Source organism: Tupaia chinensis, unplaced genomic scaffold, assembly GCF_000334495.1.
Source record: "Tupaia chinensis unplaced genomic scaffold, TupChi_1.0 Scaffold000423_1, whole genome shotgun sequence".
NCBI lineage: Eukaryota > Metazoa > Chordata > Mammalia > Scandentia > Tupaiidae > Tupaia > Tupaia belangeri.
In genome coordinates, this window is record NW_006159928.1 from 4,781,555 (window position 1) to 4,809,347 (window position 27,793).

Genomic DNA, 27,793 nt, shown 5'->3' on the forward strand with positions numbered 1-27,793 from the left:
CGGCGGCTCCCCGGGGGCGACAGGGCCACTCCGCACGGCCCCACGGGCCCCAGGTAACGCAGCTTCCCGGCCTCGGGTGGGCGCCAAGCAAGGCAGGCCCGGGCCTCTCAGGAAGGCCGAGGTGGTGTTTTGACAGAAAGTCACCAAGAAGGGGACACTTTCTCCTCAGAAGGCGGTGGCTCTCTCACTGGGCTCCCTCAGCTGGTGTCTTAAAACTCAGGGCACGCGTGGGGCGCATGTGCGTGCGTGCCGAAGGTCCGACAGGAGAAGGGAGAAGGGGCTGTGGCATGGCCGTTCCCGGGGCTAGGGGATTTCTCGCTTTCTGTCTCTCCCTGGCCCGCCCAAGCCCCACTGTCTCTGAGGCGGTCGCTCTCCAGTAGAAGGCAATGGAGCCCAGTTCACTTTCTTCTCATCCTTGAAGACACTTAAAGAAAGGACTCGCTGACGTCAGGCCACCAAGCAAGGATAGTAAAAGTGTCCTCTTGTGAACACACGTTTACAAACAAGCTGGGCTGCCGATTTAGAAGTGGAGAAAGCGGCCGGCTTTGAGGCCTAGTGACTAAGGAGGCTTCATCCCACAAGGCCTAACCAGCGGTCCATGTCCCGACCTGCACAGACACTCAGGGCGCATGTGCGTGTGTGTTCAAAATCCTCAAAGGAGGAACAGGTGGAGAAGGGCTTGTGGCATGCAGCATGACCATGTTCCATGGGGAGTGTTTCTGTGTTTCTCTTCTCTCTCTCTCTCTGTCTCTCTCTCTCTCCCCCCACCTTCTCCCCCCCCCCAGCCTATATGCCCTTCCCAAACGTTAAAAAAAAAAAAGTGGAGAAAGATCCAATTATTCATTTCCAATTCCCTCCATCCTGCCTCTCTCCAATTTTTCTTTATCTTTTTTCTCTTTCAAAATATTTTAGGGGAACCAGCAGTTAGCGTAATGGCTATGTCGCTGGACTCCCACGTAGTCGACCGCGGTTCGTGTCCCGGACCCAGTGGCTTAAAACTCACGCCGGGCGCGTGTGCGTGTGTGCCCAAGATCCCGAGAGGAGAATGGAGGAGAAGGGATTGCGGCGTGACCATCCCCCCTGGGGGGTGATTTCTCGCTTTCTGTCTCTATGTCTCTCTCTGTCTGTCTGGCGAGCGCACGCGCCCTACAGTGAAAATCTCTCAAAAAAAAAAAAAAAAATTTTAGGATAGTTGTTTCTGTTTTCAAGGTGTCTGAAATTTTGGGTGGGTTTTGAGCATAACTAAAACATGATTTTTTTTCTTTCAATTTTTCAGGGAGAAGAATTGCATCAGTCCAGGTGTGTGTACGTTTATTTTCTCTAGTGCTATCGTATTTGTTGACTGTTTACTTTTATCTCTCTATTTCTTTTTTTTTTTTTTTGAGAGGTTTTTCGCTATAGGGCGTGTGCACTTGCCAGACAGACAGAGAGAGACAGAGAGACAGCACCCAGGGGGGATGGTCATGCTGCAATCCCTTCTCCTCCATTCTCCTCTCGGGATTTTGGGCACACATGCACAAACGCCCGGCGTGAGTTTAAGCCACCGGGTCCAGGACGCGAACCGTGGTCGACTACGTGGGAGTCCAGCAACATAGCCATTATGCTAACTGCTGGTTCCCTCTATTTCTGTTTTGATGTAGCCAACTGAGTGGTGTATTGACTAGCATACTTTTTTCTACAGAATCCAAGTCACTCTTCACATTTACGGGGAGAGGCTTAATTTCAAGTCTTTTTAAGAGCACAGCATTTTATGGTGACTTTTGAGGGCAGAGTATGACAGCCGCATGCAGTCATAATTTTCATTTTGAATTGTTAGTGATTTGGTCCTGTGGCTTAATTAACATCCACATAAGTTTTGTCTGGTAAAGAAAATGGAAAGGCCAGAAACATTGAATAGCCTTTCAAAGAGGAACTTAGAGGACAAAGATAAAAGGAACAAAATGTTCTGCTAAAATCTAGGACAACCTCTAAAATGCCTATTATGAAAGACTGTGCCCTTACCTAGAACACAAGCTGATCGTGTCATTTCAGAAACCAGCTCTCTGCCAGCTCTCTACGTTCAATGTAGCCCCCCAGGTATCGGCAGCAGACTATCCATCCTTCCCAGGGATGAGGCGCTTCTGGGTCCCATGCCTAAGTTTATATACCTCATTTGTGTAGTAGGAAAGCCCTTTTTTCATTTGGAAAGTCATCGATGAATCCGTGAGGAAGTAGTCAAGAACTTGATCCTCAAGTAACAGCACTGTGCATAGCAGTAAAGATAGTACCCATCTATGCATTTTGCATTGATTTTAATCCTAGTTGGCCTAATGTACGAACAAAGGTAGAAGAAATTTACAAAGCCACAGGAAAATGTAAATTATTGGGTTAGGGGATGAGTTAGCCATTGCTACATTAACAGACTACCGAAGCACTTAAAGTAACAGCTAGTTACTGTTTCCTGTTAAAAATGTATATAATATATACTTAAAATATATATTTTTATATATTTATGTATTTACTACCGAAGCACTTAAAGTAACAGCTAGTTACTGTTTCCTGTTAAAAATGTATATAATATATACTTAAAATATATATTTTTATATATTTATGTATTTAATATATACTTATAATGTATTTATTATATAAGATATATTGTTCATAAATTTATAAAGTTTATATATATTTATAAATTATTTGAAGTGTTTCTAATACAGAGGCTTTTGTGGCCAAAGCCTCTTTTACAACTTTATTGCAGTTCAGTTCTCCTCCTGCCTGTGCTGTTTTCTTCACTGCCTTCCAGAGATGGTTCTTGAAAGCAGTGTCCCAAATGCATGCAAATTTCAGAGTTATAGAATTTGAAAATGCAACTATAATAGATGCATTAGTGACTCCTGTCACCTCTGTAGAGACAGTAATTAAAGAAGCTTCTAGTTTGAAGTAATCGTTGAGCATAGACATTAATAAAATGAGAAAGTGAGCCAACAAAATATCTGGGGGAAGAATTTTCCAGACAGGACAGCAAGTAAAGGATCCATGGCAGGGCCATGCATGACATCAGGAAAAGCTCACGTGTGGAGAAACCAGGGTCATCAGGAGGGAGAAGAGTAGGACATAGCGAGGGGCCACATGCTGCGTGGCTTTTAAGAGATTTTCAGCAGTGGGATTCCATGATCACCCTAGGTGTACTGTAAACATGGAGTGGAAGGGGCTCAGAGTAGAAACTAAGATCTAGGAAGGATGGTCCAGGTGAAATGGTTGTGGCCTCAATTAGAGTGGTAGCATTGGAGTAAGAAGTGGCCAGAATTTGGATATATTTTGAGGATGTAATTTTTTCATGGCTAGGATATTGTGTATAAGACATAGGAGTCCAGGAAGATTAAAAAGATTTTGGCCTAAGCACTTGTATGAACAGAACTGTGTGTATTGTGATACCAGAGGCACAGGTGTAGGTGGTGGAAATAAAAGTTTCCATTTTAGACACTTATATATTTATTAGAATACCAAGCATAGCTGTAGCTTGACAAGATGCCATTGCAAGTCTGAGTCAGGACTGAAGATAGAATTTTGAGAGTTGCCAGGATATTGATAGTATTTAAAGCTGTAGATCTGAGTGAAATCCCCGGTCAGAGACGGGCAATTTTTTTTCAGTGAAGAGTCAGAGACACGATTTGTTCTTTGTTGCAACTACTCAACTGTGACCTGGTATTGTAAAAGTAGCTGTAGACAAATATTAAGCAAATGGGCCTCCTGGTGTCTAATAAATGTTTCTAAAGGTATAATTAGTGAGCTGGATTTGACCTGTGGGCAGTAGCTGGCTGACTTCTGACCTAGATGGTGCATTGGGAAAGAGGAGAGGCCTAAACCCTAGGTTGGGTCCTAGTGTGAGAATCCAGGCAGGGAGAGGAGAAGGAGCAGGCAGTACCACAGGAAGGAGACTCAGAGAATGTAGTTAGGTTACTTTTTGTTTACCCTCATTTTACCTATGTTTTTAATTGGACAAATAATTCATGTGCAAATCTAAATAGGCAGTCTTGTGATCTGTGGTTTAGACACGCAGTTTCTTTAACATTACATTTCAATAATTACTTTCTAGAATTTATGGTATATTATCATGTAACATGCTCCTGTCTCTTTAGACCTTTAAGTGTGAAGTTCTAATTGTTATTTTTATTACATTTTTCCTATATATACACACACATATACATATATACACATATAAATACATACACTATTTAATAAATATATATATACATACACATACACACACATATATATATATATACTCCTATCCCCTTGGGGAGTCAGTTGATCTAGGCAGGACTCACCTGGGTAGTTCTGCCACCCAGATGTCCTTCATCTTTTTAATGAAAACAAATTGCTTCACTACCTGGGCATGTTCTCCTTACAGAGAAGGGATAGGTTCAAGAGGACAAGTAGAAACACCCGAGGCCACTTGGAGCCTGAGCTCTGTATCTCGTATAATTTTATTGACTAAAGCAAGTCATTTGACTGAAGGTCAGGGAATTATACCTCACTCACAGTGGGAGAACCTTGAAGTACTATGTGACAAAGAGTAGATACAAGGATTGGTGAAGAGCAGAACCATTCATATAAATTTTCCATAGGTTCAAAACAGATTAAAGCTCTAAGATGATATCTAATTCAAATGTGTCAGAGAAGGGAAAAAGAGCTTAGTCCAGAGAATGACCATGACATTAATTAGTGTCAGATCATGCAGAATCTAATAAAAAGTATAGAAATTTTGTTCCTTGTCATAAAGGTAGTATGAAATAAGTGATTAAGTTGATATGATCAAGAAGATATAGGATAGATATGGGTTTTAAATGAGAATAAACTTGAGCAGACAATTAGAATGTTCAGGTAGGATAATTTGGTAGGTTAGACTATGATGAGGGCAGTGGAGTTTAAAAGAAGTCTCAGTACAGGGACATTTCGCAGATACAATCACCTAGGCTTTGTGGATGGTAGACCATAGGGCTGAGAAAAAGGAAGTGGGTGAGAATGACCTCCAAGCTTCTGGCTTGCATAACTGGGTGACCACATTTCCATTTATTGGTCTAGATAAATTTGGAGGAATAAAAAGAAGGGGGATTGAGTGGAGTCTAAGTCTTGACTTAAATCTGACTTACAAATATCTATATCTATATCCTTTTCTAGACTGATGAGTCTTTAATCAAAGAATGTTTCCTAGAGGAGGTAAAGTCTAGGTCCAGCTTGGATTATTAGATGAAGCTAGAAGACATAAGGACTAAGAGATGGGATGCATTAGACCATTTGCAAAAAGCAGTTTTCATGGCATGTGGAATCTTTGTGAGAAATATCAAAAATATTCTTAGTTTGCTTGTTTGCTTATTATTGTCACAGAGCATGTACACTCTCTCTAGAGAGAGAGAAAACATCCCTGTCCCTCAGTGGGGCATGGTCATACCACAATCCTTTCTTTTCCATTTCTTCATCCCTTCAGGATTTGGGATATGTATGCACTCAGTACATTTTCAAGCCACCTGACAGGGCTGAGATTCCAACCACTTTCAGCTCTATGGGATCCTACTGCATATGCACAACACTAGGGCTGTGCTACTGGGCCAGCCCCTTGGTAAATTTGAACAAACCACTTAGTAAAAAGGGTTTAGGCTTTAGAAAACTGTGGAGTTTGATATGTTATGATCACATACTATAAAATAGTTAAAGATTGGGACCAGCAGTTGGCGTAATGGCTATATCACTGGACTCCCATGTAGTCGACCGCAGTTTGAGTCCCAGACCCAGTGGCTTAAACTCACGCCAGGCACACATGCGTGTGTGCACAAGATCCTGAGAGGAGATTGGAGGAGAAGGGATTGTGGCATGCCCATCCCCCTGGGGGGTGATTTCTCACTCTCTCTCTGTCTCTCTCTGTCTTTCTAGTGAGCACACACTCTCTATAGCAAAAAATATCTCTCCAAAAAAAAAAAATAGTTAAAATTACAGAAAGTCTCAATAGGGCATTAGAGAGGAGGTAATTTTGATATCTTATATCTAGTGATGACCCTGACTTATTCTATATTGCTTCTCCAGGACCTAGCTCAATATTTGGCATGCAATAGGTAATGTTTGTTGAATGAATAATTGAGAGATACAATGAATCTATGAACTAATAATATATGAGCTAGTATTTTAAGTAGATATGCTTACATTACTGTTAATATTAATAAATAAGATGTAAATAAACAGATAAATCCTGTTTCTCTTTGCCTCCTCCCTCTCTTATGCCTCATGTCTCTGCAGTCTTTCCACAGCAGCTATTTGTTCAAAGGGCCTATTCCCTTTGAATAGCTACTTACCAGGCTGTATGGTACTGTCAGGAAAAAAAATCTCACATGAGGCCCTGCTGTCCATCCAGTTGTTAGGGCTCTCACCTCAAAAACATTATGCCTATTAAATGGTATAAACCGAGGGCTAGCAAACAATGGCCTGTGGCCAAATTCAACCCACCACCTGTTTCTGCAAATAAAGCTTTAGTGGAATAGACTCACACCCATTCATTTTTACATTATCTCTGGCTACTTTCACGCTACAAATCCGAACTGAGTAGTCATAATAAAGACCATATGGCTCACAGAACCTAAACTATTTTTTCTCTGACCATTTATAGAAAATGTTGCTGATGTCTGGTATATGCAATTAAGAAATGCTTGCTCCTTGGCTGTCAATCACAGCAATCCTTTTTTCCCTTGCAGAACAGATATAAAGACTTTTACAAAAATGCTGGTTCTTTTTCTTTTTATTATAGTGCTTTAACGCATGGCCTGAGAATTGGCCATATCGTGTAGGTGAAAAGGGCTCAATATACTCTTAGTTCTGAAATCAGCTAACTGATATGCTTCCAGGTTTTTCTTTGTGAACTCTTTTCACTGTCATCTTCTCACTTCCTCTATAATATTCTCATGAACTCATGTTCACTCACTCCAGCTCTTATCACCAAAATATATCCCCTGGAAAAGAATCTTTATAATTCACCTTTCCTGAAGTGAAAATGACTTTAGGCTTTAAGGAATATATACTCTCATCTTTCCAGAGAGAGCCAGTACTTTCATCTTTTGGTACCCTGCACCTTATAAATGTTCACATCATATCACCTACCACATTGTATTGTGTTTCTTTTACATTGAAAATCAAAACCTTTCTGAAGGCAGAGAACATGTTTTTATCTGTGAACCTCCAACACACAGTTCCAAGCTGGAATCTACCTCTAAAAATATTTACTGAGGGGAAAAGATGTTTAGCAGATGGAAGAGGCAGGCGGCTGGCTGTTGGATGGATTGCAGTGTCACCCATATCTCCTCTGTGTATTTGCATTTTAACAAAGGACATGATTTGATGCCAAACAGTGAAACTGGCCTGGTGGGATGTTAAACATCAGGAAGCAAATGAAGGCTATTTTGTAGTTAGGAACACCTTCCTGACACCCCTTAAATTCTATATTCACAGAAAGCTGTCTGTCTCACCTTATCATCAGGTCAGACCTAAAGGAGAGAAAGGGACCAGCAGATTGCATAGTGGTTATGTCACTGGACTCCCACAGAGTTGACTGAAATTTGAGTCCTGGACCCAGTAGCTCAAAACTCACACTGGGCACATACATGTGCGTGCTCAAAATCCCAAAAGGAGAATGAAGAAGGGATTGCGTGATGGCCATTCCCCCCTGGGGGAGTGATTTCTCGCTTTCTGTATCTCTGCCTCTCTCTGTCTCTCTAGCAAGCACATGCGCCCCGTAGCAAAAAACTCTCTTAAAAAAGTAAATAAGCAAACAAGAGAAAGGAAACACATACTACATTTCTATGAGAATAAAGGCTAAGCTTTCATTGCTCAAAAGGAAAAGGGAAAAAAAAAAAATATCCAAATTAGCAAGGGACGCAACATTTGCCTGAATCAAATGACAAGATATTTTAAAGTCTATCTTGGGGAAGAAACTAGTCAGAAATATTGGTGCCGGTGAAACTTCCCCCAAAGTCATAATCATCTGAGGTTACCATTAGGGGGCAGCATAATATGGAGTTAAAAATCTACTAGAGTGGAAATGTCCAAGTCTGAATACTGTACCCACTTCTCTCTGGCAACATGATCTTGGGCAATTTTCTTAACAGTTCAACAGTTGAAAGTCTTCATCTATGAAATGGAGATACAAACAATAACCATTTCATAAGCCTTAAAAAAAAAGTGGATTGTAAAGTTTATTTATTTATTCCATGAGTGAGAAAGAGACCGTATTCCACCAGAGTCTCAAATTATGAACTATTTATTATTATATGAACTATTCATTCATTCAGCACTTCCCTTAGGCAAGTTATTGACTTAGTCTTTCTAAAATATTCTGACCCCACAGTTAAATGATCGATCACAGAAAGCTCATCTGATGTGTGCATGTTAGGTTCAATACAAATTATAGTATTGACCTTTCACAGACTTTATTTAAATCCTTGTTATGTACCTAGCACTATCTATGAACTCTGGGAAATTAAATATAAGACTATCCCAGCTCTCGTGCAGTTTAAAAGCTTGTTGGAAAGATATTAACTAGAGACTAAGAGAGAGGATATTGTTAATTACTCTACATAAAAGACAGCAGCCTCGGGAGTCTTCCTGACCTGGGCATGGCTGCAGGTGAACCACTGTTCTTCCACTCACTCCTCTAGAATGTAAGTCCCAGGAGAGGTATACTTCACAAGAGATATCTCTATTTTATGTTCAAAATTACATATTAGGGATGCATATTTCATGTGTTCAGTCCATCACTGAATTAGCTACCACGTACCAGGTTCTAGGCAATAAAATAGAAACTCCTCATCTTTTTTACCTTTCTTTTGGATTTCCAGCAAATAGAACACTTTGATAGAAAGTTGAACTGGGGAAACCAGCAGACAGTGTAATGGTTACAGCACTGGACTCCCACATGGCCAATCACGGCCCAAGCTGGGCGCAAGTGTGAGCATGCCCCAAATACCAAGAGAAGAATGGAGAAGGGATTGCAGTTAGGCCATCACCCCTTGGGGGGGAAATGATTTTTCTCTTTTTGTCTCTCTATCTCTTTCTGTCTCACCGGCAAGCACACATACCCTATAGCAAAAATCTCTCTTAAAATAAAAATGGAATAAAGAAAGTCAAACTACAGGCCAGCCAGTAGGATGGGAGTTAAGGCACAAAAGTCCCACATGCCCAACATGTCCCAGAGTTGGCAGCTTGAATATCACACTGGGTGCATGTGCATGCATGCCTAGAGTCCTAAGAGGAGAATAGAGGAAAGGGATAGTGGTGTGGCCATCCTCACACTGGATAATTTCTCACTTTCCTTCTCTCTCTATGTCTCTCTGTCCTGTGAGCACATGTGCCCTATGGCAAGAACAACAAAATGTTGAACCAAAAACTTCAGACAAATATGCAAAAGAATGTTTCCCAACAATCTTCTGAGATTCATAATGGAAAAATAGATCCCAGATTTTGTCAAGAGATCTATAGTTCAATAACTGGCAGTAGGGTTGTTATTTCTCAGTTGATTATTATTTTTAAAGAGGGATTTTTGCTATAGGGTACTCGTGCTTGCCAGAAATACAGAGAGACAGAAAGCGAGAAATCACCCATCACCTCCCACAAGAGGGATGGCCATGCCACAATCCCTTCTCCTCCATTCTCCTCTAAAAAAAAACAAAAATTAAAATAAAGTTAGTGATTCTTTATTTGCTCATCCTATATAATCAACCCATATTTGTAAGCAAGAATTTCAAATTGCACTGCACTGTTTTTTACATGAGGTGAAACCCTATGATCCTTACTATTTTTTCTAGCCACACAAGTGCTGAAAAGTCACCAGCTGAAAAAGACTACTACCTCTACCATGAATGTTCACTATTAGACAAGGCCTATAGTTTCTAGAAAAAGGGCCTGATAAACCCTGCCTGATTAAAAAGAAAAAAAATCCCAGTAGGTAATATTCATAAAAAGAAAAAGAGATAAAACTGGGCCTATCTAAATTGTAGTGCCTTCATTAAGACCCTTATTCTGTAAGACATACATATCACTTTAAGGCAGTGCTGTCCCTTCTCCTATATTCTCTAGCATTTTTCATGATTTTCCCTTAAAATTTATACCTGAGAAATAAAAGCCAATAGTCTGATTTAAGTCCATAGTATAGAAGGACTTTTTTAAAAAATGTATATGATCTATTATATTATAGTTATATTTCTAAAGGAGAAACTTTGCATTATTTGTCTTCAAACCCTTTTGCTGAGATGAAGGTTCCCACATAATTACTGCCCTGCCCATCAACCACTTAACAGAAGATACAAGCAAAGCTCCTGAATCCTCAGTCATGATCCTAGGGGTGGAAAAGGATCTGAGGGATGATAAGGGTCTCACTCACTGGTTTTCCACATAAAGAGACAGAGGCCCAGAGGAGCAACATGCCAAGGTCACATGTAACAAAGGTCACAGTTGGGAATTTGGATCTTAAGTCAAGTGTCCTTGCCACTCAATTGTATTACTGCCCCCACCCAGGATTCATTTTCTGTGACTTTGATAATAAATTGCCACAAGCCAGGTGACTTCAAACAACAAACGTTTGTCCTTTCCCAGTTCTGGAAGCCAGAGTCTGAAATCACACTATGGCCAAAGCCACACTCCCTCTGAAGGCTTTAGGAGACCACTTCTTGTTTCTTCATCCAGTGTTCCTTGGCTGTGGCTACATCATTTTCCCCCTTAGGTAGATTAATTTAATAAACTTTGAATACTTGCTAGCATTGCATTCTCAAAACCTGGGAGAGGTGAAATGACTCAGACAGACTCATGCCTTGACATTTTATTCTTTTTCATCCTCCATAGCACTCAATACATTGCTGAGAACAAGAAATGCCCTGTCAGTAACTGTTGAGCTAGCAAAACAACTTCGTCATTTTAATCTGCCTTCTTCTTCTTCACATGCCATTCCTTCTCTGTCTTCTCTGTGGCCTTCTTACAAGGACACTTGTCACTGGATTCAAAATCCACCCAGAAAATCTAGAATAATCGTATCTCAATATCCTTAATTAAATTGCATCTTCAAAGATCCTTTTTACAAATAAGGTCATGTTCGCATGTTCTAGGAGTTAAGATGCGAACATACCTCTTTTAAGAGGCCACTATTCAATGTATTACCCTTTCTCCTTCACCTACAATAGTAATCATCATTATATTCTATCCATTTGTTAAAATCTCTCTGTGCTTTCAAGTGGTCAGTAGTATCTTTTTCTCTTTTTCCTATTTCTAAGTCTTTCTGGAGTCAAGTCTGAATATTGGAATTCTGAATTCTGGCTCCCTCATTCACTGAAACCATGTGACCTTAGGTGAGTTTCTCATTCATTCCACTAGGCCTCAATTTTCTCTGGTTTAAAATAAGAACAGCAATTTCCACTTCATAGGACATGTGTGAAAATCAATATGATGCACAGGAAAAGCACTTCACAGAGCATCTAGAAAGAATCTAGTCTCATTAAATAAAGACTGATTTTAAATTAGAATAATATTCACCAAAACCAGTCTACCGCTTATAAAATGCATGCATCTGAGGCTCACTGGGAAGCACATTTTCAGCAACCAGAAACTTTTCTGGTACTAACGTAAAAAGCAGCCTCATTGTTGAGTGTTGACACAGGGGCTCATGGCCTGCTCAGCAGTGGGGGGAGGGGGGGAGAATTCCCTGGATTCTCTGAATCGTTGCTGCCTCAGCCCACACCATGGATCTTGGGTTCTTCAGCAGAGGACAGAATAAGCACACATTCTGGTACCAGGAAGGAGACAAGATTATCCAGCCAGCAACCATGGGACTTGTCCCTTCGGATTTGACCAGCTTGGAGCAACACAACTCAGGGTTAGTGAAAATGGAGCTATATTTGGGTTTCAGAATGGGAGTGGGGTGGCGGCAGAATTGAGGAGGGGTATGAAACCCTAGGAGGCTAAAATGTCTGGGTCAGGCATCTAGTTTTACCATGTCCTGAGTCCAGATTTTGTCCTAAAGCAAAGAACCTGCATAGCTAAGCAGAAAACAAGCAAAAAGCATTTCTCAAGTATGGTGGTAGTTTTTCTTTCCAGAAGTATGAAGGCAGCATCAAATCATATTGTGCTTACTCCGTGACAATAGGTTGCCAGTCACACCCCAAATGCTTTGCATTTATTATTAGTTCTTTTACTAGCTTAATCTCCCTATGAGGAACTCAGATACCTAAAAATATTCTTCCTTGCCCTCTTCACACAGGATACTGTAACCCACACAGATACCATTTGTTGGAGGGTGGGAAGTAAGAATTCCGAATTCATTACATGATTGCTTCCAGTGGATAATCATTTCACAACTGGACACAGTAATCTCACATGCATGCCACGTTTTTTAAGAACCAGTCCTCATATCTGGACTAGTCAAAACAAGATACCAATTTGAAACCACTAACACATATCCCCTCTCCCCATTATGAGACCTAAATTCAAAGTCTTGCTGAACTCATTACTCCTATTTGTGTTAATGTCATTAATCCAGTAATCAGAATCCTTTTCAGAGTGCCCAGAAATCTAGTGTACTGCCAGGCATGGGTGATATAAGCATACATTTTCTGCCCTCATCCATGTATGTGAATGTTCCTAGATATAGATGTTCTTTTCTTTTCTTTTCTTTTCTTTTTCTTTTATATATATATATATAGAGAGAGAGAGAGAGAGAGATTTGTTTTCGGGTGTGTGTGCTGGCTGGAGAGGCAGAGAGACAGAAAGCGAGAAATCACCACCCCCAGGAGAGGATGGCCATTCTCCTCTCGGGATCTTGGGCACACATGCACACACACACCCAGCTTGAGTTTTAAGGCACTGGGTCCAGGACGTCAAACATGGTCAACTCTGCAAGGAGTACCAAAACATAACCATTATGCTGTCTGCTGGTCCCGCAGATGTTCTTTCTTATTGCTTTCCTAGACCTTTGTGTGGTTACAACTGTGGTTCTTGATATTTTTATTAACCCATGTTCTCTTTTTAAAGAACAACAACAACAACAAATTATGTCCACAGGGATACTGTTATGCTCTTACAGGGGCATACCTCCTTTTTTTAGAATGAGCATCACTAAGTTTCGGACATCAAGGCAAAAAGCCAAGGTCATGGTTTAAGCCCTATGCAAGCCAGTTGTCTTCCCTCTGCTCCATATGTGCAAATTCAACTCTAAACCTGACCTGTGTGCTCCCAATGGATACCTTATGTCAAAAGGTACCTTCCTTCCAAGCAAGGAAGAAATGAGTAAGGATAAGGTAGCCACCTTTACTGGGGCAGAGATGGGGAGAGAGTAAGGACTCAAATTGCATTTTGCTTTTGTTTATGCATATAATTGTTCTTATTTATAATTCAGAATAGAAAAAAAAATTTGAAGATTGTCAGTATTATTCTATAGGTCAGTATGTCTATTTATTCAACATGTTTGTTTGAATACCTGTTCTATGTCAGGTTCTGTGATTAGTGAACAAATTCTGGGACATATAGGACACCGGATGAGCCTTCAATGAAACCACTATAGAGAAATTAGGTTGGGGTTGGGGAGGGAGGGAGAGAGAGAGAGTTCAGTCTCGCTGAGTAGAGAATAGATGTCTAGAGAAAGAATGGCTAAGCTGGAACTTAGAGATGAGCATGAGTTCAGCAGCCAGACAAAGTAGAGATAGGCAGGCAGGTAGGAACCACCTGAGTCATGCCATGGAAGCATGCTGTGCCGAGTATGTTTAAAGAACAGGAGGCAGTTATTGCTGGAGTGCACTGTCTGTACACGTTGTCAGGAAATGACAATGATCAGTCTGAATATATGCGGGTTTGGTTATTGTTCCATTTACTTAACAAATGTTTCCTGAGTCCTTACTAACAGAGGGATTTAGATGAGGAGCTAGGAGCTTAGGGTAATAGGGGAAATGCAACATGTATCTACAAAATGACCATATAAAGTGAGACACTTCCCATGAGAGGACAATGTCAGAGGATAATTTCTTTTTTAGTTTTTTGTTATAAGGCATGTGCACTTGCCGGAGAGAGAGAGGGAGAGTGAGAAATTACCCTCCGTGAGAATGGCCACATCGCAATCTCCTGTCTTTCATTCTTCTCTTAGGATTTTGGGCATGCACACACATGCTCCCAGCATGATTTTCAAGCCACTGAATCTGGGAATTAAAGCACAGTTGGTCATACAAGTTCCAGCTGCCTTAACCTCCATGCCACCTGCTGGCTCCCGAGGATCATTAGGATCATTTCATTCATTCATGCTCATGATAACAGAGGGCTGAGCTCTAAATGAGCACCTACAACATGAATGATGATAAGACATGTTTTTGCACTTGAGGAGTTGGCGGTCTGGAATAAATAGATGCATAAAGAGAACATAAGACTGTAATGTATGTTATAATGTCTATTGTTGAATATATTATAGTCTTATGTTTTCTTTATGCATCTGCTTACACAGTTCCAGCACTGATCTAAGTGCTCTATATTAACTTAGTCCATTCTCACACAATATTATAATTGCTTATATTTCAAAAATGGCAAAAATAAGGACAAGAGAGGTTATGTAACTCACTCAGGCAGAGTCACACAGCTAAGAATAAAATCCAGGCAATTTGACTCCACATTTTTTGTTTATTTATTTACTTCTTCCATGGGAGAGGTGGAGAGAGAGAAAAAGAGAGACAAGTACTCTCAATAACAGAGGCTTCAAACTCCCCCAGCCTTAGCCAGTCAGGATCACAGGCATGTGAGTACCTGGCCTATATGGGGAAATATCAGGACACAAACCCAAGACCTTCTCATGTGGCTTCAGCATCAGGAAGTATTACATTATCACTACACCCTCCTGGCTGGCCAGACCTCATATTCTTAACCTTCACTCTAGAAGACTATAGTTTCTATGCATAGAAAAGGAACACATGAGCCAGTCTAGAAGAGGCTGGTAGAGGTTAGAACTTTCAACCCACCAATACTCTCTGAGGTCTCCAGAGAATATAAAAACAGTTTTTAAGATCTTAGAAAACTACTAAATTCATGATAGCAGAATGCATAACATGTACAGTTCAAGCTCAAAAGGGTACATTCTCACAACCCCAGAAATCACACAGGTTATATCCCTGTAGTTTTTCCAATCCTCACCCAATTCAGCATCCTCTTTCCCCACAAATATAAAATCTCATTATACGCATCTAGTATTCAGTATAAAGTATATAGTATCAAGTTGATAGGGAAGCTTCAGGGGTCTTCTTTTTTATGGGCTTTTAACATTATATAATATTATATAATACCTTCTGAATATCACTAGTCCTATTCACTCAGCTTTTCCAACAGTATTTCTCATTTTTCACTGGGAAAAAATAAAAGTGCCAACTCTAAACAGCCAGCTTTGCCTCATTAGGGTGCAGGTGGCCACCCCAGGCATCCTACGCAGCCCTGAGGTAGTCAGTGTGGATAATTTGCAAAGACTTCTGTGTTTTAGACCTTTCTCCTGCTATCTTTCTAAATCAGAGCAAGTGTGACGTGTTTGTGTTGATGTTTCTAAGTGAACTCTCTGCTTCAGATGAGTCAAAATTAGAAATTGTCAGTAAGGCTCAAAAGATGATGAGTAAATGTTTTGGGTGGCATAACAGCCTTCATGCTTGGAGCCAGGAGTGGCCGCTGAGTCCTTCCTAGGATAGCAGGTGTCAGGCAGCTAGCACAACTAGGAACCTGCCTGCTCCCAGCTCTAAGCTCTCTCTTTTCATTCCTTGAGCACAGGTTCTACGAGCACAGACGGAGTTCTGTGGTGCTGAACTTACCCGGACTTGAAGTGTTCCCCGGGGACCTTCTGGTGTCAGATGGAGCTGCAGATTACCTGTGTCATCCACTTCTACTGCTGAACTCAGGTCCTGTTCACTCTTTTGTTACATGCCTGATACAGGACAGATGTTGTCCTATGCAGGGACAATTTTCGAAGTATTTAATAACTCGTAGAACACGTGCACTGGCAGTCTGAACAGAAGTCTCACCATTAAAACAGACTCCAGCTGTGAATTACTGGACCCAACTGAGTATCAGTCTTGGTCTTGGGCATTCAGTTTAGAGAGATGCATAACACATGAGTCTTCCCTCAGAATGTCCTCTTGTCAAAGAATTGTATCCCAGCTCCAGAATCTGGGACAGATGTTCCATCTCGGTGCGCAGTGCCTGCTTTGGGCTAGTAGATGGCTTCCCTGTCACTGCTGTAAGGCTTATCTCTCACCCTATTCCTGGCCTTCAGCCTCACCTTGGTATCTTCTAACCAGGATGGCACCATGTGGGGACAGCGGTACAGGTGCCAGGTTAGACTGATAGAAAGAGTTAACTGCAGTTTGAGTCCTGGACATGGCAGTTTAAACTCGCACTGGGCATGTGTGCATGCATGCCCAAAATTCCAAGAGGCGAAACCGAGGAGAAGGGACTGCAGCATGGTCACGACCCTCCCCCCTAGGAGGGTAGTGATTTCTCCCTTTCTGTCCCTCCATCTCTCTCTGTCTCTGGGCACACACATGCACCCCGTATAGCAAAAATACCCCCCTTCAAAAAAAGAAAGAAAGAAGCAGCCTTAGGGTGAGTCTTTTGCATTTTTGTCTCAGTTGTAAAAAGAATTATGATGTTTCGAATGCTCCCTCATGATTCTGAGGGTAGATAAATCAAAGCCTTTGAGAGACAAAAGGACACCTAAAGATTATCTGCATTCGTAGTATTTTTAAAACTTTTTGTTTTGTTCTTAGCATCGCCCTTTTTATAAAAGAATCCTTACCTGGAAATCCAATGTATAAGCCAGATCCAAGTAAAGTTGCAATGCTTGAAATTGGAATGAGTCTCAAAAACTCACCCCCAAAGTATTCCCAGAAATCTCAGACAAAACAATCTAAAAACTACAAAACTCATTTATTATTCATATATATGCAAAGTTATATCAGAAAGGAGAAGTGACATAGTCACCATGTCAACTGCTTTAGTGTCAGAGGAAAGGATTCAAGGTCTCATGCAGTCTCCACTGGTCTGCATGGATCACCCACTGTATGGGCAGCTATAGGGGTTCAGAGACCACAAGGAATAAAGAATAAGAGAATAAGAATAATGAGGCCAGGGACCAGCAGTTAGCATAATGGCTAAGTCGCTGGGCTCCCACGGAGTCGACCACGGTTCGTGTCCTGGCCCTGGTGGCTTAAAATGCTGGACGCGTGTGCGTGCGTGCCCAAGATCCCAAGAGGAGAGTGGAGGAGAGGGGATTGCGGCATGGCCATCCCCCCTGGGGGTGATATCTCGCTTTCTGTCTCTCTGTCTCTGTCTGTCTGGCGAGCGCACGCGCCCTATAGGGAAAACCTCTCTCCCTAAAAAAAAAAAAGGAATAATGGGGCCAGTAGGTGGCGTAATGGTTGAAGTGTTGGACTCCCACATGGCTGACCATGGTTTGAGTCCCAGACCTGGGGGCTTGAAACTCACATTGGGTGCATATGCATGTGTACCCAAAATCCCTAGAGGAGAGTGGAGGAGAAAGAATTGCAGTGTGGCCATCTCTCCTGGAGCAGGGGGGAAGGTGTGTGTATGTGATTTCTCACTTTCTGTCTCTTTGTCTCTCCAGCTAGTGCATGCACCCTATGGCAAAAATCTCTCTCTCAAAAAAAAAAACAAAACAAAAAAAAAAAAAAAAACAAGCAAGCAAACAAACAAAAGCAAAAAAAAAAAACTCTCAAAAGAAAAACCTTTAAAAAAAAGAATAGGGAACATTTTTGTAGATCTTCTTTCTTTACCGATCCCAATCAATCACATCTATTGTCATATAAGATGACGACCTAAATGAACAAACCAAGAGAGTTCAAGTGATCTGCTTCAGAACATGCCTCTAGAAATAAAACCTAGTTCTGAACACAACATAACCTTCCCAGAGATCAGTACACATTTCATGATGCTTCAAACCAGTTAACAACTACAGCAGTGAATCCCAAGGGCTAGTTCCATACCAGCACCTTCAGCATCACAAGAGAAATTGTCAAAAATGCTGATTTTGAGGTCTGGAGCTGCTGTCCAGCATTTACACTTGCAGGTGATATTGATGCTAACTAAAGTCTGAGAATCATCATGCTAAGGAGCAAGCTCATAATTGCTGTATGGTATTTCAGTATCACACTAGAGTTTGTTCAGTTGTGTGTTTAGCATTGTGATATATGCCATAGAATTAAAGACAAGCAGTGTCCTCTACCAAACCCCTCCATGCCCTCTTCTCAAGGGGTTAAGAATAGAGATCTCATGCTCCAAGTTTGTAGTCTAAATCCATGCTTCTCAAGCTTTGATGTGCATATTAGGCACCTGCAGATATTATTAATATAGAGATAGAGTCTTACTCAGCAACATCTCATATTTAAGGCTGATCAATAATGAAATATTGTGAATGCAATAAAGACTCATTTAAATCCTCTGCTGCATACTTCTGAAACTTTGCCAAGGCTCCAAAATCATCCTCAAAGTTAGAAAAATAAAGGAGAGAAATTTGCCAAGGACCAAGCACCTTAATTATTGCAGTTCAAAATGGATATAATAATTTATCATCAAGTATTTGAGAGCCAAATGTGTTGAAGTCAATTTGTCCCCCAGCGATATTCCACCTAATCTCCCCTTTATAAAGATCAATAAAGTGGTCAGAATGAGTGAGAGGATAATTAGTTGGGCAGGTGCCTTCCAAGGTTACAGTGGAAAAGTGCCTCAAGCACATCCTTTGCAGTAAATGCAGCTCAGGTAATTGCTTCCATCAGATTAAAGTATTAAGCAGACTCTCCTGGTGAATCTGATAGAGACAGAGAGAGATAGACCTATAAGACATCCATTTTGTATATTGGGTTTCAGACATCCTACCTAAACCTAAAGAACAATTCCCGTGTTTTTCTGGATAGTATTTCAAACTGACACAAGCAACATAAAAAATCGGGAGCCCAGAATCTAATCTGTTTACTTCCTGCTCATTAAAAAAAAAAAAATGTGTGATTGATGGGACCAGTAGATGGCGTAATGGTTACGTTGCTGGACCACCATGTAGTGTACCGCAGTTGAAGTCCCAGACCCAGCGGCTTAAAATTCACACCAGGCACGTGTGGGTGTATGCCCAAAATCCCGAGAGAAGAATGGAGGAGAAGGGATTGCATCGTAGCTATCCTCCTTGGGAGGATGATTTCTAACTTTCACTCTCTCCAGCGATCGCACACTTCCTATAGCAAAATATTTCTCTTTAAAAAAAAAAAAAGTGATTGAATCATGATTTTCTTTTCAACTCAAAGCAATGACTAAGAACTCTTCAGATGATGGACAGTAGCGACAATAAATCCCAACATAAAGGTGGGTGTTATCTGTTTCAAGAGTCTTCATTTAACTGCATTTAGAGAACACCTGTTACATACAATCTCCAAGTCTGAAGTTGGGTCAGGAGATTAAAGTTGCTTGTGGTGGGACAGTTCAAAGCGAGAAGATGTAAAAATAGTCAACCTGATGACAATTCTGTCTTCAATGAATTACTTAACACCTTCATTATAGTTTATTGATATTTCACCCAGTAATAGGGAAGAGGAGGTTAAACATTACCTTGGTAAAGAAACAGAGCAATATCACTTTGAGGCAGAATAGAACCTTTATGTTACAACATTGTTTTACTCACTCATCTGAAAAAATATAAATATTTATCCTGTGCATTCTTACAAGAAAGGGAATTAAAGCAGGATGAAATGTCCATCTCATTTTCAAAAAGTGGGTTTTGTAAAGCACTGCAATGATCTGTTATCATTTACTCAAAGTAATATATTTTCTTTAATTTCACTCACCAGAATCCAAAAAGCCAAAATGGCCTTTCTCCAAGAGAGGAGTGGTGAGTATTATTCATTGTCATTTTTGTTTTAATTAAGCCTCTTGTAGCTAAGAAAGTAAGAAATGTCTGAAGAGCCTCTTCATTATGCTTTCTCTTTGCATAAAGGCAGATGCCACGTGAAATGTAAATGATATCATCCCATCCATAGCATTGGCTATAGAACACACCAAATGGTGCCATTTTGTGCAGTGAAACTGCTAATTGCCAGCGGTTGATGAGTTCTAAAAGAAAAAGAAAAGCCATCTTAATATAGTGATTCTCTACAATACCATATTTATAACTTGAGACAGCTTGGGAAACAGCTTACTCAATGAAGTAAACTTGTACAAGTGTATGCCCCAGTTTGCAGTCAGTGCCATGTATATTGGAACATTGAAAAATTAATGAGATATTACAGAAACAGATTCCACAAATACACTTCTATTTCTGGGAAAGCCAGCTGGATTAGTCCTGTGGGTTTTTTTCATTCATTCTTGGTTCCATCAATTACTAAAGAGTCATAAATCTCAGTCAGTGGTCCCTAAGACTACTGGCTAAGACAAGCATGGCCTTAGTCAAACCTTCCCTTCTGGCATGTGAGGGGCAGAGGGAGGGAGTGTTTATGATTACAATTCTGTTTTTGAGGAAGAGAGAGACTAATTTCCTATTCCCCTGACAATATCAGTTGCATTTCTGATAACCCACAGCCAGCAGCAACTGCAGTTCCTTAAGAGTAGTTACTGTGCCTTGTTCTGTCAAAAATCTGCCCATGTGGCCTCAACTACAGGTTCATCATCCGTTGCTGACATCTGCAGTGATTCTATGGACACACACACCTTGATAACTTTTAAGTCCAGGAGCTAAGTAAAAAGTCCCCCAAAGTTCCTATCCCAACTATTTCTCTTACTTCTCTGTGATCATTGTCAAATGAATTCAACTCCCTCAACTTCAGCTTTTTTCCTATAAGAGGTAGAAGATAATAGTGCCAACCTCGCAGGATGGTTGTGATGAGTAAATCATAATGCTTGTGGAGCACACCTCAAAGCTGGGTACTCAGTCAATACTGCCACATTTGTAGTAGTATTTTTTTAAGAGTTTGTTGTTGTTGTTGTTGTTGTTGTTGTTTTTCTGTAGGGCACATGCACTCACCAGAAAGACAGAGAGAGAAAGAGAGACAAAAAGCGAGAAATAACCCCCCCTCCAGGGGGGATGGCCACACCATAATCCCTTCTCCTCCATTCTCCTCGGGATCTTGGGCATGCATGCACATGCACCCAGCGTGAGTTTAAGCCATCGAGTCTAGGACTCAACCCGTGGTCAACTACATGGGAGTCCAGAGACATAGCCATTACACCAACTGCTGGTCCCTGTGGTAGTATTTTTAATATCAGGAGTTGGAAAACTACTTGTTCTCATAGCCAAATGTATAATTAACTCTCACACTGTTCTCTTTTTCAAAAATGGTTTATACGCAGCAGTCTATACATTCTGGATTGCAAATTGTAAATTGTTAGTAAAATTCTAATACCATTATCCCCAAAGCTGCCTCTCATCAGTCATTCAGGGACATGCTTAGACTGTTTTTCTAGCAGATCTGAAGTGGCGTATGTTGGAGCCTCTCCCAAGCGCATCCATTTTATGAGAAGTCTTCAAAATATTCATGGAAAATGCCTATTATAAAAAATGTGTAGGTTTCTCTTTTTTTTGCACCAAAATGAACTCATACTTTAATCTCATTTTTCCAATACATTTTTAAGTCTTATTATATAAAAAGAGGCAGAGATGTCCACTAATAAGGTCAGAGATCCCGAGGAGAAGCACCATCTTTTCCCAGCCCTCCTGGGTCTTCCTCCAGAGCTGCTCTAAGACTGCCTGTGAAGTGGAAGAAATGAACTTCGGAAGGAAAGGAAGGGATTCTCCCACAAATTGTTGGGATCAATTCATTCATTTTCCATAATGAGGCAGCTCAATCCACATGCATGTGTTGGGTGATTGTACATGCCAAGTATTGGGCCAGATATCTAAGATGGCTATTACCAGCTCACAGCTGAGAATGTCGGACTTGACATATAAACTGGGGGGGAGCGAGATGGTGCTAAATGGTTTTGCTGTGCTGGGGGCAGTGGTAGAGAAACATGAACAGTAATTAGTAGAATGACAATATTTACAGCAAATATTCTCAGCAACGAACAGAAATGTATTTCTCATAGCCTCATTTTCAGGAGAAGACCATATTTGGTCCCCTTAAAATCAATATATCTAGTTCTTCCCTTCATCCTATTAGCCTTATTTATCAAGTAATTGACATCTAAATAAATGATAACCACATCAATCTAACAAACACATTTCTAAGCTGTAATGTTTTCCCCAATCTATTCCAGACTTTTCCCTTTTCTTAACTTTCCTTCCTTCCTTTCTCCTTCCTGTCTTCCAACTTCAATAAAAATATTGGTGACAAATGATGGGACTAAGCAGATGGCAGAATGGTTACATTGCTGGACTCCCACATGGCTGACTATGGTAGGAGTTCCAGACCCAGTGGCTTCAAACTCACACCAGGAGCATGTGTGTGTGTGTCCAAAGTCCAGAGAAGAAAGTTGAGGAGAAGAGATTGTGGTTTAGCCAGCTCCCCTGGGGGGTGATTTCTCACTTTCTGTCTCTATCTCTCCAGCCAGCACACACATCCTGTAGCAAAAGTCTCAATTTAAAAAAAAAAAATGTGTGTGTGTGTGTGTGTGTGTGTGTGACATCCTGTAGCAAAAGGCTCAATTTAAAAAAAAAAAATGTGTGTGTGTGTGTGTGTGTGTGTGTGTGTGTATGTGTGTGTGTATGTGTATGTGTATCTATATCTATATATATGTAAATATATATATATAATAAATGCTAACACGTATATAATGTTTACTACATTACCAGGTACTGCTTCTGTTTACATATGTCCCTATTTGTGTAAGCCATTATTTACATATGTAAACTAATTAATTCCCACATACTCCAACAAGATTAGCCCATTTCGCAAATGGCATGAACTAGGATTCAGAGAGGCTAATTTGTTTTGCTGAGGTCACACAGCCCATAATAGAGCAGAGATTTTTCTCCAGAAGTTGCAGGCAGTCTGACCCTGAGTATGTTCTATCCTTGACCTTGTACATCTTTAACTGTGAGAGTCCCTTATCCAGGCCTGGACACTTTCCCCTGCTTTCTCTCAGAGTTCTGAAATCTTGTCTATTCTCATAGATTCAAAGCCATCTTTGAACCACTCCAAAATGTTAAGATTCAATCTTAACCTTCAATTTCATTCCCAGTCCATGTCAACAGTGCCTTCTATAAATTTCATTCCACCTACCTCGTAGTTACTAAGTTTGAAACTCCAAAGTGAACCTGACCTTCTCACTTTTCTTCATTCCCCCCATATCCTCTCAGCTACCCTTCAAATGCTTCTCATTGCCTCTCCTAATCTGAGCTTCCATAGTGGAAACAAAAAGGCACTGAATAGGTCTGTGACTCTGAAGAGTTAATGTAATCACTGAGAGAACTGTCTCCTCCTCTCCTCTTTTCTCCCTGGCCTATCCACCAAGCTGTTTGGCCAAAAGGTCAGTGAAGCCCATGGAAAACCACAGTGAGTGCCCTTCAAGATACGAGCTGGCGCCCACTTTCCCACAACTCCAACGCTGCTTCCATTGTCTCAGCTTCTTTCTTTTCCAACTGGCTGCTGCTATTTTTTATTTCCACAACAGGCAGTCACTATGGTTTCAGACATCAACAAAAAGCATATGTCCTACTTGCTGTAGGAGGCCTCCAACTGGCTCCAAGATTCCTTTGCTGCAGTGGAGGCTAATGAGTCTACAATAGGTTTCAACTTTGGTGCCATAACTCTACTAGAGAAACCAGCTTTTTAATATGTTCTGAAACTATGATAGGGTCTATTTTCAGACCCTGTATTGGGAGCTCCCTACCCACAACAGCAGATAACTTGCTTCTCCTTTGGCTCGTTCACATAAGATTGACTAGCTTCCACCAAACGGTTTAGATCTGTGCCAGCCTCATGTACCCTGCAGCAAGAGAACAAGATGAAAAATTATTTGTAATAAACATCCTTTTGAAATGAAGCCAAGTTGACTTTAGAAAGCTTTGTGTATTGTTTTTTGATAGCTTCTTCCTGGTTAGGTTGATAAAATGAAATTTTTAAGTGGGTAATTTCTTATGTTGGAATATTGAACAATCAGAACACTGCTTACAATAAGTTAAGTTAAAAAAAAAAAACTCTTTATAAAAGGACATGTATGGTACCATTTAAAAATTAATTACAAGGGCCAGCTCCATGGCACAGCAACAGCATGTGGCTCCAGAAAGCCATTTCCCACATGAATCACTGACTTCAGCCTGAAGCTTGCCAGATACTTGCTGCAGTGTGCAGGATCCGAAGGGCCGGAGGACTAGAGGAAGAGGATCGTGGCATGATAAGACCCTGTGGAGGGTGCTTCTCTCTCTCTCTCACTATGCATACTCACTCTTATCGTGAGTAAAGAAAAAAATAGTGAATATAATCAGAAAAAAATGTCAATGGTTATCTGAGAGTAAGGATTATTTTAGATTGAACTTTCATTGTGTTTTTCAAATGTATTATTATTATTATGTATCTTGCCACAGGGTACATGCTTTTGCCAGAGTAAGACAGAGAGTCAGAGAGAAGAAAAGTGATAAAGCATCCTCCATGGGTCTGGTTACTGCACAATCCCTTTTCTTTCATTGCTTTCTCTTTTCTGGATTTTGGGAATGCACTCACACTTACCTTGCATTTTTTCAAGTCACAGAGTCCTGGACTTGAACCACACAACTGGCCATGTAGGATCCAGCTGCCTTAACTACCAAGACACCTGGTTTTTTTCTCAAACCTTCTACAGTAATCATATATTACCTCTGTAATCAGATTTTTACAGCAAATATATTAAGAATGAAGACTGTAACAAAAAAAAGTGGATGGTTCCACCTTAAGTAGAGTTTCTAGAACATTCTTGTATCTCTTAGCAAAAAAATATTACTATGTTGGGCACAGTATTTTATTTTTTATTTAGTCATCTGCTAAATTAGAGGTTTAACTAATATATCTGAGGCACCTTCTGCTGCTAAAGTTCTATGATCCAGAACTTTGGAAAAGGTAAAACTATGAAGGGCATTATGTCAGAGTGATACTAGACTTGAAGTTTATCTATTAGCTATTTGACCATTTTGTGTCTTAGATTTTTTTTTTAATTTACTCATAAATTAAAGATTTGGACCAGGGCCTCTGTCCTCTAGCTCTGACATTCTGTGGTCTTATAGGTCAGACTGTGGCTCAGAAATGGCTTTGGAAGTGTTAGTGGGCTGAAAGATAAAATGTGTAGTCTGTTTTCATAAATATTAAGCGAATGAATGTAGATGCTGAGGTTGACCAAAGACATGTTATTAAAGAATCATATTTGAAAATCTTGTTTCTAATGATCTTTAAACAGGGGAAAGACAAGCACAAGCACCTATCAGACCTGGAGAATTGTCTCTCCTCCATGAAGATTACGGACTTCAGGGGCTATGAGTTCTACAGCTTTAAGGTACAGTAAAAATTGTAGACTACGTACATGTGTACACTGTCACACTGCTTATCATTTTCCTCCTCCTTCGCCTCTTCTTTCTTTTCCTTTAGTCCATAGGAACAGCTAAGTGCAGGAGGGAATCCAGGCCCAGACAAACAAAGCCTGCTCTGCTGTAACACTCTAAAACCTAGAGAAAGTAACTTTATCTTAAATGAGGTAACCACTCTAAGAGCACTGGTACCTCAAAGACCTGTACAAACGCTGATAATAGTGATTACCACTGTCTCCCTCTCTGGGCCTCAGAATCCTCACTGGAAAAGTCATTTCTGAATAAACACTTTCTAAAGGATTCCTTGAGCTCTAAAACTCTTACTCCACGACTCTTGGGAACTTAATTTCAACAAGTTTTGCCAGGAGAACCAGACTTCCCAGCCCTGAGCTTGGGGTTCTGGGAGATTTTTTGGCAATAAATAGAAAAGGTCTCAGACAATCTTCAAGCATAATTTAGAATAACAATTTGTTTCATTTTAAGTAAAAATTAAGTAATTGTGCAGTCCATGCTTTGCACAGGGAAGAACTGGCATCCCAGAGCCACGCAGGGAGAAGCTCTGCTTTGGGTAGCTTCAGGAGCCACCGTTGAGAGAGATACCTGGGACCGGCAGGAGGAATAATGATTGAGAGGATCACATGTTCTTGCTGCACTACAAGGCAAACCAAGTAGCAGCCAGGTCATCCCACTGAGGTGGAATGTTATTTTCTCTCTTCTCTCCTCTCATACAGGACAAGACCTGGACTGAAGTCATGGGATTGTATCCAAAACTTTCTACTGATCAGTTGGACTTAAGAAAGCAGCAAGAGGCAGTGTGGGAACTGTTCACAAGTGAATGCACTTATTTCCTGGACCATTTACTGGTTCTTAAGATGGTAATACTGGGTTGTGTTTTTGTAGGAAATGGAAAATCTTAATTTGATACCTTAGGGACTTGTTTTCCTCTTCCACACTAAGAGGAAAAAAAGGTTAAGGTATTTTTGCTTTGTTTTCTCTTCTTTCTGGGGATCATAAAGAAAATTTAATTTATTTACTATTCAGTTTGTTTATCTACTATTTAGTTGTCTCTTCGTTCTTATTTTAACCGAAGGCCTCTCAGGATTGGGTGAGCTCCTCTAAGTAAACTAGTCCAGTCTCCTGCCTGATATTTGCATCTCTTTGGCCTTAGTCTTCCCTGTGTTTATATACTCCTAAAGTGGTAGAGCTCACAACCAGGCTTAAAGCAGCCTGTTCTGTCTTTGGTCTGCTTTCTCTTTTTGGCTACTCTTGCTCCCTCATGAATGATGCCAGGTTAAGGCTTCCTATCATCTGCAGGACCACAGTTAACAGATTTCCAGAGCTACCGTCTACATGTAACTCAGTGTAGTTGTATTACATGGTGCATTCACTGATGTCTTCTATTTAAATGAGGCCCTGAGTTTGCAGAGTGCTACAGCCTTGATCTGGTGATATTCAGAGCAGAGACTTAGAAACATCTTAGGAACATCACAGGGACAGAAAGGGAGGAAACAGCCTTCCTTACAAGACCACAGGGAAATATGGGCCTCATGGCTCCTAGGTTTGTATCTACCCATAGCACTTTTGAATTACTATCTTACACAGCTAGAAGTACTATACTACGATACCCAAGTTCAAGCCCTGAGTCTGCCTCTGACTTGTCATGTGACCTTAGGAAGGTCTAGTCCTTTTATCTTACATCAGGAGTAAGCAAACATCTTCTGTAGAAGTCCAGATGGTTAATATTTTAGGTTTTTTCAGGTTGCATGACCCTTGTTGCAACTATTCAACTCTGACATTGCAAGTGCGAAAGCAGCCATAGATAATATGCAAAGAAATGTACAAGGCTGTGTTGCACACAAAAAGATATCATTTACAGAAATAGGTGGCAGGCCAGATTTAAACCCCAGGCTATATTTGACAATTCCTGCCCTAAGTTTTAAGAGAAGAATAACAATCATCTCTGGCTCTCATGAGATCACTATGATGATCAAATTAGTTTTCTTGATAATCTGTCAAGTGCTATATCATGTCAGATATTCTCTGTAAGTAAAGTTGCCAGTCACAGTGCTGTATAGTTTACTTAGCAAAATTTAAGCCACAATGACATTATATATAAGAAAACAGAAACAGAGACTGCTGTATAAGGATGCTTACAAGATGAGGTAACAGAAAACTAGTTGACTACTACAGGATTTTATTTCAACAAACTTTTTAAAGTCCCCTTGTACTCTATTTATGTAATCAATGTGGTTGCCCAAAGTTGCTTATGAATTGAAAATGTATAAC

General features: G+C 40.5%; 2 protein-coding genes across 2 annotated transcripts in view; both read left to right on the forward strand.

Moving 5' to 3' along the window:
* LOC106735524 (uncharacterized) overlaps window positions 1-2,923 on the forward strand; it is a 7,140-nt gene extending 4,217 nt beyond the window's left edge. The window contains exon 3 of the mRNA XM_027774310.1: window positions 2,738-2,923. Coding sequence (XP_027630111.1) covers window positions 2,738-2,923 — 186 coding nt within the window. The remainder of the gene's footprint in view (window positions 1-2,737) is intronic.
* An 8,369-nt stretch (window positions 2,924-11,292) lies between these two features.
* The window catches only part of LOC102475678 (pleckstrin homology domain-containing family G member 7), a 43,733-nt gene continuing 27,232 nt past the window's right edge, over window positions 11,293-27,793 (forward strand). Inside the window, exons 1-6 of the mRNA XM_027774308.1 lie at window positions 11,293-11,357; window positions 11,768-11,881; window positions 15,790-15,917; window positions 19,869-19,909; window positions 25,381-25,476; window positions 26,239-26,382. Of these exons, the coding sequence (XP_027630109.1) occupies window positions 11,832-11,881; window positions 15,790-15,917; window positions 19,869-19,909; window positions 25,381-25,476; window positions 26,239-26,382 (459 nt within the window). The 5' untranslated portion in view covers window positions 11,293-11,357; window positions 11,768-11,831. The remainder of the gene's footprint in view (window positions 11,358-11,767; window positions 11,882-15,789; window positions 15,918-19,868; window positions 19,910-25,380; window positions 25,477-26,238; window positions 26,383-27,793) is intronic.